Below are 13,523 nucleotides of genomic sequence, written 5' to 3'. Positions count from 1 at the left end.
TACGCAGGATGCGCGACCTTTGAGAGCACGTAAAATTAAAATGTAGTGGGAATTTTAATACAAAACGGGGATAGAGCGGTGTGTGTCAAAGGAATCACCAGAGAGCTAGGCGCCGATAAAGCACATACAAAGCAGGACAAAAAGGAGGGAAAAAACAACGCGTCTCGCCAATAAAGGCCGCGTGGAAAATACAAACACAAACGCGACGGAGTAGTGCATTAAGAATTCCAGACTGGCAGCTAATAGGTAAAAAGGAGGAGAAGAAAGGAAAGAGACGGAATTTTTGAAAAGAAAGAAATAATTACATCCAAGCGCGGACGTGATTCAAATAGGTGATCGGGGCAATCGGAGAGAAATAAGAAGAGAAACATGGAGCAGCACAGAAGCGGCGGCTCGTTTCTCAAACCAAAAAATTACTCTCCAATAATAGACATAATAAATGGCTGCCTGGTAATTTAACGAGCGGCCCCTTCTTTTCTTATTTATTCAAACGTGGAAGACATAAATTTGTTTTCCAAAGGTGCATTTCTTTCCAGCTGCGGCGGCGAGAAATTTCTCGGACTGGGACGAAATCTAGTTTTATGGATGGCTTTTGTCCGAGATCGTAAATCAAAGTGTTGCGGCCTGGCCATCACTCTGCGGTCCGCTTAACAGATGCGATAAAAGCTGCCGATGATTTAAAATACATGCATGCAACAATTTTTCACACTTTGTATATTTATCTTTGGCCATATAATACACAACACCTCTATATTGCGGCGCGCCGACGATCAATCTGTGTAACAAGACGAGCCTCTCTTTTCTGCCGCGCCGTGTGTGCTCAGCTTATACTTTATGGCTGCATCCCGCGCGCGCATTATCTGATGCTGACCTTATTATGGCCATTATTATTATACACATGAGCAACACAATAACACACCAGCAATAAAAAGCGTGACCATCAAATTGTACTAAAAAGCATCCTTAACGCGCGTATCTCGTTTGTGTATTACTTTTGTACATGCGCGCCCAATTATATGGTTTGTATGCGTCTTTGTAAATAATATTTTCCTCAACAAGACTTCAATTAGCTTCACACTAGAAACAAATAATAATGCGTTCCTTTCTTTAAATTATTATAAATTTAAATGCACAAAAAGTTTATACGATTGTAACACAAATTCTATCACCTAGTGTCATTTTTAAATTGAAACAAAATTGTAATTCTATTTTCCATTATCATATTGAATAGATAATTATAAAATTATTCATTCCTTTTATAATTTTTGCAAAAAAACGCTAATGGGGCTCAAAAATTTTGGTTTTACAAAGGTTGACTATGTTTTTAGGTAAAATAATTAAGATATTTCTCATCAATATTTTTTTTCAAATTGAACAGATTTAAGTAAAATAAAATTATAATACCACTGATTTTTAATAGTTACTTATTTTAGCTATATAAATATTATTATAAAAAATCGTAATATACAGTTATTTTTTTTAATTTTTGTGCTAAATTGTAAAAAAAAAACTTAATAAGGTATTGGCGTGCATGGTAAGAGACCACATAGTGTCTCAAAATCGCAGTTAAAAAATAATTTCTCAACCGTAATAATGATTGCCTTATAAAGTAGACGTGAATGTATGTATGTAAATTCAGAGAACATAATAAGTGTGTTTGTGCACGATATTCATATTCATTGCAAGACCCTTGGCAGGCAGCGACGAACCCTCGGAGGAAACACAAGCGCAGCCGTCATCCCTCAACACCAGCCACGAGTTAAATCCAGCATACAATGGATATTGAGTTTTGCGACTTTGATGTGAGCCCTTACTTTTTGCGATGGGTGGCGAAGGTGGTGCTGTGTGTGCACAACAAAGGACCCGCCTCTCTTGTAGTACCCGGCCGGCGACAGACACTCGGCATGACAACGCGCACGGCTCATCCCTATGCAATGCATTTCGCCAACTGGAAAAAAAGTCAAGCCATTCAGCTCTTGAGCCGGACAATGGCCATTTGTTGATTAGGCGCGCACTTCTTGTGTGACCAGACACTGATCTCCTTTCTCCCCCCTAATGTAAGCAAAAAAGGTTTTGCAAGATTTTGCTCACTTTTAAGTGAGAACCAGCAATTCAAGGAACATCATCCGTTGCAATTTAATTATTTTGATCCTTTTTTTTGCCAAAATTACACTTTTGAAAATTGCTCTTGATTTAGACAGGTTTTTATGCATAGCCAAAAAAAATTGTGATCAATATTGAGGCAAAAAAATTTTGCTTATTCGGTTGAGAAAATCAGTTTTGTACTTAGTTTTCAATATTATATTATACTATAAAATTGCATTAAGCACACAAATATGATAGGCATTGTCTTTATTATCCAATATTATGAGTCATGATGACTCATGATTGATAAAATTAATTCAAATAAAAGTTTGAAGAAGTTGACACTCGAGGAGATGATCATGGAAATGAAGACTAGGGCTTTTCCTCGTTGCAAAAAATTGTTTTTATTCAAAAACAAACGGCTCTCAATCGATTTAATTTTCCTACAAAACTTCTTCCAAAACGTGTGGAGAAAGCATAAGCTAAAAAAATTTCCCATTTCTTCAAATGATACACGCATCTTTCTCAATTCACTTTTCTGGCTTGCCTCTTGCGTTTTTTATGACCCAAAGTACCAAATACATTTGTGTGACTTGCGAGATCCTCTCTGGCTGCTGGCCACACGCACTGTGTAACTCTCGATAAATTTATGTAATGGAAAAGTGTTTGTGTAAGAGAATAAGCTATATCATGGCATGGTTTTACACGGCAGCATAACACACTGCGCCCGGCACAACTTATTTTCTTTTTGTTCTTTACGGCGAGGCATAAATTTTGATACCTTCACGTGGAAAAAACGCCGAAAGCAAACGCGCACGAACCGGCAGCTCTGCTCTCTTGTGTCATAAAGAAGAAGAAAAACACCACGTCGAATGGCTGCCGAACTGAATGATTTTTATTTGTAAAAGCGATAAATCTAACGATGTGATGTGTAAAAAATAAAACTGCTGGGAAGGGAAAGAAGAGCGGCGGCTTGTCATTGATGTATTGATAAAAAGGAATCAAAGGGTACGAAACCGATTGTTATTCAAATGTCTATACTCGCGCGCGCTCTCTATCCGCTCGTGTACCTACGCAAATGCCTCTCGTTGAGTCGAGATCAGACCTTACACTTTATATATACCTCGCAATAAACACACGCATCAAAAATATATCCAAGTGAGAGGAGAGAAAGAGACTTATTCGGTTATATAGATGAGAAAGCTTTTGCCGCCGTGAGCATTACATTATTTATTTTCTCCTGCTCTTTTCCTCCACTTGCCCGTTTATTGATTGGTTTATGGTTTGATTTTATTGCGCCTTGTTTCTAATGAATCTGTTTTCATACGAAACTCTTCGATTTCAACCTCAGTCTACAAGTTGCAGGTGAATTTTTTTTAAATAAATAAATTTTTGCAAATAATATGGAGTGTACGAATAAACATTTAGTTATCATACATGATATGCTATACGCAGGTTGCACTTTATATATTTGTAAAAATAAAGCTTACCCTACAAAATTTAATAATCGTTGTGAAGTTATAAAATATGGAAAGAAAATGCGTTTCTATTACCTCAGTGAATATGGAATACATTAATTATTAGTTAAAATTGTCTCCAAATAAATTGCAAAAAATGTAATAAAGGATAAAAATAAAAGCATCCTCGTATTATTGTGGACGTCTTGCCGTATTCAATACATTTCTGATGGATTTCACATGAAGTACATGAAATCAATTGGAAACGGAATTATTAAAAAAATAAAAAATATTAACATGCAATGTAATTCAAGTTTTTAGCTTCACCAACTTTGGCCACATTGGCAGTGGAGCAAATTTATGTATATTTAATTGAACAATAATTGAAGTTTCATTGTAAAGAATAATCGTAAACGATTAATTTTATTACATAAATGTAAGCAGCACTACTTTCCAAGCAAATTATGATTATGTCTCACCAGCATAGTTTTGTAATGTCAAATTAGATAATTTGACTTAATAGCAATTCCATATAATTTTTTAATTCTAAGGAATTAATGAAAATTTGTAAAATAATTGCAAATTCAGTGTATTATAAATTGAAAGCTTCAAAATATCACTTATGATATTTTGTCCCTTCAATAGGCAAAAGAAAATTAATTAAAGAAAGTAAGATAAGCAAAATTAATTGCTTTTTGCGCATGGTGGTAGTTAACGGTAGTTAATGAATAAAAATCTCATCCTGTTGGTAAGCAACCTATATTGAGGGAAAGTGATGGCGATTTAAGCTGGGAGCCACGCACCAAATCTTTTTTCCTTCTCAACGTTTTTTACTGCGATTTGATTAGGGCGAGCTGGAATCGAATCGGAAAAAGAAAGACGCACACCTACCTGCCTTCCCTTTTCACCGACCTTTGTACTTGTTTGTTGACACGGACAAATCAATGGGGTCGGTTGGTGTGCGGACGGACGGGTATCGCCTTACCTGGTGCTAGTTGCCCAGCAGCACCTTCTTCCCTTTCTCGCTGACCAGAGAATATTGGCACGGCCGCCGCCTAACAAGAAGCGGCGGAAACCCCAAAGGCTCCTCCAGACTTTGCTCTCGCCGCAAATTCGACGCGCGGTGGCTGCTGCTGCTGCTGGCGACGACGTACTTTTCACCACCTAGTTGGACGAGCCCTCGTCGTACACACGGCCGCTCACCTGAGGGTGCCACTCAAATCATCGCGTTTCGCTCGTAAATAACTTGCAGGCGCAGCACCCTCTCCAATTTGCGGCTCCAGAGAGAGATATTTGTGGAGCGGCGCGTGTGAGACGCCCACACTTTGTGTTTGGCCGAGTTTTGCGATGCGTATTTTACACATCGACACCCACTCACCCTTTTCATCGGCAGGACAGAGATTAAAAACTTCATAAATTGCATTATTTTAATCATTTAAGACTAGATTTGCCAAGTTGTTACCATAGAATTCATAAATAGTTAGTAAAGTTATAATAAAAAAAATGTTAATTATTATTTATAATTTTAATTTCTAAAATTTAGTTATTACTATTTTTTTCCACTAAATTAAATTTTTCTCATTTTTTATGATAAATTTAAAGATTTACTTACAAAGTTTAAATAAAAACATTATCAAAAAATGTATTTTTAATTCGTAAATCAAGATCCCTCAATTTAGGAAGGGCAAAAAAATTTAATTTTAAACAAAAAACAAATATGAATCCTACAAGTTACACATTATGACAACAAGCCAACTCTGCTGCGCTATTGTTTTGCGTAATGAAGTAATTCTCCTATATTTTTAAATTTTCACGTTTATTATCATTGAATCTCTATGATTAGTTTCAGGCAAAGATTACCAGGATTCACTTGCAACTATAATATTTTTACACCAGTTTTACACAAAAAACGTGTGCATCAAAATAAGTCTCTCTCACTTTTTAATGTTTGACTATTTTAATTTATTTGTAACCCTTACAATCATGCAACTCAAAAATTCATAGATTGCCTTGTGGTACATTTGCAAATTGCAACTAAAATTGAACAACCTATCTCTGCTGGTTTTACACCAATTCTTGAAAAATTGATTGGATCAATTAATAAATTTCTTATCTGCTTTTAAATCATTTAATATAAATCATTTTATTTCCAAGTCCAGATGTATCATAGCTTTTTGAAAAATATAATTCTGTGACAAAAAACGAACAGCATAAGACAATCTATCATTCAAAATGTTTCCCCACAAAAGCATGTCCTTAAAATTTTAAAATTAAGTCGTTGGCATCTTAATCAAAGAAAAGAAATAGCGTAAAAATCAATTTTATAAATAAAATATCATTATTAAATTATGTTAAATTTTGTCTGTTGAATTAAAAATTGGAATTTCGTCATTAAAACTGGGGCTTCTATTAAAATCAATCAATTCATCACAAATGCCAAGGGGACTTCACATATTCTTTCTTTTATATTTTGTTCATTGTCTATCTAGCAAGTGCTGAGTTGTAAATTGAATATTGCACACACAAATAACAGGGCCACGCGGTTTATTACGCAGGGAAAATTGAGGAGGCAGGACAGCAGGCGTGCGACAGCGACACAAAAGAGCGCCGAAAATTCTTTGTTGGCCGCAGCAGCCCTCATGGTGTAGTAAAATTTGACGCTTTGTCGTGGTCGCCGCTGAAGCCTGGGGGTGCATTGTTGCACGTGCAGCTCGACAACAATGGCCTTCTCTTGATCGACGCACCTTTGGCGTTTTATTATGATTTTATTTTCGGGCATCCCTCTCCTCCTGAAACAAGCAAGGGGACCGCTGAGCCCTGCTGCAGTTTTGATTTTGAGGGACGGTTTAATGAGATTTGCGCATTTTAAGCTGGAAATTTATTGCTAGCAGACGCGCAAAATTTACAATGTGAAGCAGAACTGATCTGAGGACTTTAATTTGTTTAGGGGGAGAATCAGACATAAATCTTTATAAGTGAGGGCAATAAAATTAATTAAAGTACAAATAGAGAAAGACTCAGTTTTATTAAAATTATATTTATTTTGACACTGTTGATGTAACAAGGTATTAGATAAATTTGTTTAATTTTTGTATTATGTATAAAAGATGTATCCTGTTATTCCTGTTATGGGAAGCAATTTCCTTTGTGATTGTTTAATAAACACAATTTCCAACTAGTTAGAACAAAATAATAAATCATAATATAATAATTGTATGTAACAATATTTTATTCATACAAATAGTTTCAAAATTGTTCTTAATTTTTTTGGCACCTTTTAGAGAACAATAATTGCCATATCTTTAAATTTTCGTAGATTCGTATAATAACTCAAATAAATCGGTTTATTTCAATGCCATTTTTTGACAATGTAATTAATTAAAAAAAAAATTGTAACTCATAATACATTAAAAATACAAAATAAATTTAGCAAATTAATAATCTAAATTTAATTAACTTTCACAACTACTATCCACAGGCATATAAATCATGTTTTCTTCAATTTTATAAAACTATGTGACAAAAAAGTTACATCCTTTGGAAATGGAACTATTCTACTTAATTCATTTTTCATACCGGCTAGTTGAGCTGGATTTACACCTCACACCTTTGGTTTTAAATGTGGAGGAAAGATCAGCATGATAAAATAAAAACAACTTGATTTATTTACGAACTAAAGAGTTAAAGCTTAAATTAATCTTCATGGATTTTAAATTATGAACACAGGAGAAAAATAGCCATTACTCTATAAAAATGAATTTTCAATATACATTTCTGTTTGAACGCGCGTAATTAACGTCGCAACAAAAGAGCCGTGTGATGGCTCAGAGAATGCAGGCAATGCAGTGGGCACCGAGAGCATTAAAGAGCGCCCTTTTATGTGCTAATAAGGTTTATGCATCTCGCAGCTGCCGCCTCCCGTTTGCTTTCGGTGCATAAAACAATTAGCGCGCTCTCTGATAACCAAAGCGCACACCTTTGTTCCTCATTGTGCGTCTGCATAATGCACGTCCAGGCCAATTTTTGCATAATAAAGATTGCTTTGTTTAAAAAAGTCGATCTGCAGCCGGTAATTAGCAAGCTCGCGCGCCTGAGTAATGAACACAAAATGAAAATGGACAAATTTAAGTTCAAACATTCTTGCTCATAGCAAGCTATGATAATTATACAGCGGATTTTTAAATTTTATCACAAATTTTCCAATTTTTTAATTTTGTTCCTAATACAAAAACTATTCAGGTAAACATTGATCAAATTGGATCAAATCTTATGAGTCCTCTCTCTTAACAGCTTTTAACATAGTATAATAAGTGATAACTTTTTTCCCTCTTTCTAAAAATAACTAAATTTGAAATTAATAAAGAGCAATCAAATTAAAATAGAGGATCATTTATAAGATTTTGTTGATTTTTTTACAGTCCGAGGCTAAAGTTGAGACCATAACTTGGGGAACCAGGGCAGGAGCCTCCATTCAAACCGAAATCAAAGGCTGGCCGGCCTGCTGCATTTGTCCCAAGGCCCATACTGACGTTGGCGTTGCCGATTTGACCATTAATCCTTGGCGGGGCATTTCCCGTGACCATTGGCAAGACAGTTGAGGCAACTTGACTGGCAATGTCGGCAAAGGTGTTTCCCGAATTTGAAGTGTTCCTTCCGCGCGCACCTCCACCTGAAGAGCGTCCTTGGCCCTGGTGGCCGCCTCGGCCACTGCCCCTTGGGTTGTAGCCCCTGGAACCAGTGGAAGAACCATTTCTGCCGTTTGTTGCAGCTCTGGCACCGCTTTGCCACTGTTGCTGGTAACCCCCACCTCTGTTGCTTGGAATGTGTGCAGAACCAGAACCACCCTATTAAAAAAATTATGATAAAAAACATTGAAATTAATTTTAAACTTCAATTTTACACACCCTTTGGCTTTGAGTGCTTTGTGTGCTGTAATTATTATTATTGCTGGCTCTTCCACCTCCTCCAAAATTGGTGGTGAACTCAACATAAAAGGCAGGAATCACCTATTTATGATTAAAATTATAATGAATTTAAAATTGTTATATAATAATAAAGGTAAAAATAATACCTGATTGGGGTTGAAAATCACATAAATTGGCGCCGGTTTGCCGTTTTTCATCCCTTGTACCGAATGGAAGCCCTGAGGAAGGGTGGTCGGGTTTCTCGTTGAGAAGGACTTTCCTACTACAGCGCGGCAGACCAGCATTTTTCGCACACACGTCTCGCATTTTGGATTTTTATGAGAGTCACATCCAAATTTTGAAGGAAATGAAAATCGACTAGCGTTAATGACACTTTCCGTAAGGTACAAGCCTGTAAAAATAAAATTAATTGCAATGAGGAAAAAACAAATCAATGTGAAAGTACGACTTAAAAAAAGTCTTATGACGAATATGTATTTCACATGCAGATGCAATAGATTGACTAGCCCATGGCAAAAATTTTAATAAGCTCAAATTTTGATATATTAGAGCCCTTTAAAAAAAGTTAAAGTAAAAAATAATTAATTTAAATTACATTTGTATGTGAAAAATATTTTATTAAAAACTGGAATTTTAACATTTATTTGAAATGGGCGAATGGAATAATATAGAAAAACATAAGTTTAACAGCTTTCAATTAATTCCTTCTCCACAATACCTTTTAATATTAATTTTTTAGGCATCAGAAAAACTAGTAAACTGATGCAGAAGTTTTGGATTTAAGTGTTCGATATTGTCGTGAAATTTTAAAAGTCTAACTAATTATTGAAAAATATATTTTACCATTTCCAAAGTTTCCCTGTTTGGCATCTCGATGAAAATCCAAACCTCCGTTCACAATATCATCCATGTGAGGCGACGTGAGGAAAAGGTGCATTTCTCGAGCCCTTCCCGAACATTGGCTGGCCACTTCCGATTTGGAGTTGGAATAGTTGTGCCAGTGGGCGGTGTTCAAGATTCGGTTCATCCGTTGTACTCGGATGCCTTTGACGCACGAATTTGTGTCTTTTTTCACCTCATCGTTGGTCTTCTTGATCAGGGTTTTGAAATTATCTTCGTGCGTTCCCACAGGGCTGGTGGTGATCGAAGGTCTCGATGGACCGCCGGACGCATTGCCGAGATAAGAGGGCGCCGGTGTTGGTGAAGGTGGAGGTGATGGCGGTGGTACCGGCACACAGCCGTTGCTATTAGGCAGACTCATTTTTGCGAGACGAGTGAAATGGACAGTGCGATGGATGAGAATACACTTGATGCAAGCAGCGCTGAGCTTGCTGTTTTATCACCAAAGACTTTGACTTTTGGTAAAAGTCCCACTTGATTATGAGGTGGATCGTAATTAAATGGTATTGGCTGTGCTCGACTTTTTTCGCGACACTCGCGGACTCGCGAAAGAAAGTCTAATTCAAGCCAGTAACTGCAGAGCATGTGATTTTTACGTCATCTTAAAGCGGCGTGATATTGTAAATCATGAGTTCATCACCATTGAACAATGTACTTTTTACATGTTTCACAATCAATGAAACCAGCCTTGGTCTTAGACATAATTATATCTTTGTAAAATATTAAAAATCAATTAATAAAAAATAAAAGTTATAAATAATTTTACAATAAGGCAAATATTAAATTTGAATTGAAATAATATTTAATACAAAATTAATTTTTTTCGTCTAGCGTCTAGCATTTTTTTTAAATCATATTCATAAGCAATGTAAATTATATTGATAAGTACCAAAAAGAAATTAAAACAAAAGTTTATCAAATAATATATAAATAATAAATATACATATATATAGATATATAAAAATGTATCACCAATTGATAGCAATTATTATTTATTATCGAGTTTTTTGCAAGACAAGTGTCTTATCAGCCATTATTGTCAGTAATTATAAAACTTAAAGGGAAGCGAAGGGAAGGTTAAATACATTTTTTATTATATAGAGTAAGAAAATAAGTTTTTCCTAATTTTATTTTTATTTTTTAATTATTATGCCAATTGGAAATAAAACTTGAAACAACTTTCATTGCAATGTAGGGATTGGTAAAGGATAACATTAGTTGACATTTCATTATTTTGGAAATTGTAGCAAGAACATACTTCATAATTTCACCATTTGCTAGGACATTTTAGTTTTCAAAAAACCAAAAAAATCACCAATTTTCTGAAAATTCAAACATAATAAAGCAAAATACACTTAAAACACATTTTTTACTTCAAATTTTTAGAAATATTTATCGTTTAACCTGTTTCATTAAAAAAAAAATGGGTAAGGGTTGACAAATTAAATTTTGTGGCCCAACCATAAATGATTTTTCATTGAAAATTGGCGCTTTATTTTGCTTTTTTATACAACGCTAATCCTGCAGCAACTCTCGCTTCCACAAATTTAGGAAGCACGCACGAGACGCGCACTTTATTGAATAATTGTCTGATAGGTACTTAAAGCAGGGGTGGATGTGGCCAGATGAGCCCCGGAGAGGGTTGCTGCGCTTTGACGCGCCCTTTCTCTTCTTATTTCACGAAATATTTGGAGCGGCCCTTCCTCTTCACTGACCCTCCAAAGCCTCAGTCAGAAGGTATAATTGCATTACTTGCATGACGATACTGCCGACAATTAACATTTGGGGCGCAGCCGGTCTTGACAAAGGACACGACGCACTAACTTTTCGCCCCTTTGCCGCCGGGAGCCTTTAGCGAATTAACTTACAATTAAGCACAAGTGGGCACATAATTAACAGCTCTCCGCAGCAGCACGGCTTTTGGCCTAATTGTGAAATATTTCGCTGCCCTGTGCGAATTTTATTTTGCCATTCTACTAATCTGCTTTTTATTGAAGTACCAGTTTTTGGCACAGTTTGATGATTATACGAACCGCGGAGAGGAAGAGGAATTGATAAGATAATTATTTACGCAGCAGACTCTGCGCCTTTAAGATTACAGTACCCACAGCAAGGTCAAAGTTATAATATTACCATTGTTTATTCTTCACAATATTTAGACTTCTATTATAACTATATTATAACTCCAGTTACTATTTTTACCTAGAAAAGAAACTGTATAATTATTGCACGTTAATAACTATATTGTAAAACAAAACAAAAATTAAATCTGAAATGCTGAATTAATGTTCGTCATTTTTATGTTATATTTGAGAGTTTAGCCAATAATCACAAAATTCAAGGAAAATAACAAATTCTACCTACGGAAAAATGTGTATATTAGCTATTTTGTAATATTTCAGCTGACTTTGTTCTCCTAATCAAATTAAAAAGCCTAGGATATTAAAAAAAAAATCTTAACCTCATCCTATTTGTATAAAAAAATTACGTCTATATTGCAACGAATGGTGTCTACCATATAACTTTGCCTTTTTCGCTTAAAAATCACAAATTATTAATTAATCAAGCACATTCTTGAACGTATAGCAAGTTTATATTTTGCAAAACTTTTCAAAAATACATATATAAATAATAAAAAAATAACAATAATAAATAATAATATCCAAAAAAATGACCTCAATTTTTTGATGCAATGTATCCTGACATGATTTTAAAATTAATCTTTACCACTTTGATTCAGTGATTGGAAAAAAATTTTATGCTCTTTAGAATAAAATAATTTCACTGAAAAATTATATTTTATTAAATTTTACATAGAAATTATTTGCTCAAAAAACTCCAATCGGAGCTCTGACAATATTATTGTACTTACAGACTGTACATTTACTCATGAATCAATAATTACTCTATACGCTCGCCTGTAAGGTGACTTAGGCAAGCAGCAAGTCCAGAGTGGTGAACGGCTTTATTGAATCACAACCGGCGGCCGCACAAGCATAAATTCATGCATTTATGTGCAGCAGGCCGCCACTTCCCTTGCTGGTGGGGCGTGTAATATATTGTTCGGCGGCTTAAGTAGTTTAATAATGGACTGTTTGCATGCAGCAGCACAACGGGCATAATGCACCTCGGCCGACACACTCGCACTCCACATAATGCCCAACCTGGATGAGAACTGGATGCTCCCGTATGGTTAATTATTGCCCTCGGGAGGGAGAGCAATGCATGCATGCACTCTGCATTTCCAAGAAGAAAGCAGCGACTAAGTTGCAAAAAGCTCTGAAAGCTAATATGAAAAGTTTAATTAACAACCTTCAGCACAACACATGCTCCTCTTCTGTTTCAATTCCGCTTGAATGCATACAACCTCCTTCTGCTCATTAAACTCATGATTTAATCACAATTTTGTTTTGAAATGTTGTTCATTGCGCTTAAATACATCTCACATTTTTATTAGATGATAGTTTATAACCAATATTATAGTCTATAACTAAAAATTTGTAAAATTTTGTAAAAAATAGTTTCCCAGACAAAAATATGTAAGAAGCACTGCAAATTTATTTATAGCCGAAAAAAAATTAAATGCACGAAGAGTAAAATGAAAATTGTCAGGTCCAACAGTTTTTTTCCACAACTTGCAAATTTGTTCTTATTTCGTACTAAGATAAAATTTTCTTAGCTAACTAATTGATCTGAATTTGCATTTCGGGGAACTTTGGTAGGGAGATCGACCAATAAAATAATAAAAAGAGTTATCATTTTTTATAATAAGAATTATTAATAATTCCCCATATTCTTTAATCAGTATCAACCGAGATAATAATCGTTTTGCCCTTTAACAGGTTGTATTGTAATTTGGAACATTTATTTCCCATTAGTGTCCGACGTGCCTATGCGGAAATCTTGAGCCCAGAAAAAAAAGCTTGAAATTAATCCCAGAGCGCGAGTCGTGATTTTGCAGGTTCTTGAGAGCCAAACTGGGCTTTGGTTGAGTTAAAACAATATTTGATGAGGACCGTGTCATTTGCTGGAGGAAACTCGGCACTCCGAGAGTAGCGGCAGACACTCTTAGCAGACAGAGCGAGCCCTATAATTTCTACGTCACTGCTCTCCGCTGCAGATTACGAGGAATGTTTCTTCCCACTTGGGCTCCCGG

At 35.4% G+C, this 13,523-nt stretch overlaps 1 protein-coding gene across 1 annotated transcript; it reads right to left on the bottom strand.

Moving 5' to 3' along the window:
• Positions 1-6,553: 6,553 nt before the first annotated feature.
• LOC132201142 (uncharacterized) lies at positions 6,554-10,150 on the bottom strand. The gene is made up of 4 exons (XM_059627082.1): positions 9,311-10,150; positions 8,614-8,858; positions 8,447-8,548; positions 6,554-8,386 (listed from the first exon to the last, which is right to left on the bottom strand). The coding sequence occupies exons 1-4, from the start codon at positions 9,726-9,728 to the stop codon at positions 7,955-7,957; spliced, it is 1,197 nt and encodes a 398-aa protein (XP_059483065.1). The 5' UTR covers positions 9,729-10,150; the 3' UTR covers positions 6,554-7,954.
• Positions 10,151-13,523: the final 3,373 nt, after the last annotated feature.

This window comes from Neocloeon triangulifer, unplaced genomic scaffold (genome assembly GCF_031216515.1).
Source record: "Neocloeon triangulifer isolate White Clay Creek 2 clone unplaced genomic scaffold, ASM3121651v1 ptg000014l, whole genome shotgun sequence".
NCBI classification, from domain to species: domain Eukaryota; kingdom Metazoa; phylum Arthropoda; class Insecta; order Ephemeroptera; family Baetidae; genus Neocloeon; species Neocloeon triangulifer.
Note: the sequence above shows the minus strand (reverse complement) of the source record. Positions and strands in the feature narration are given on the sequence as shown.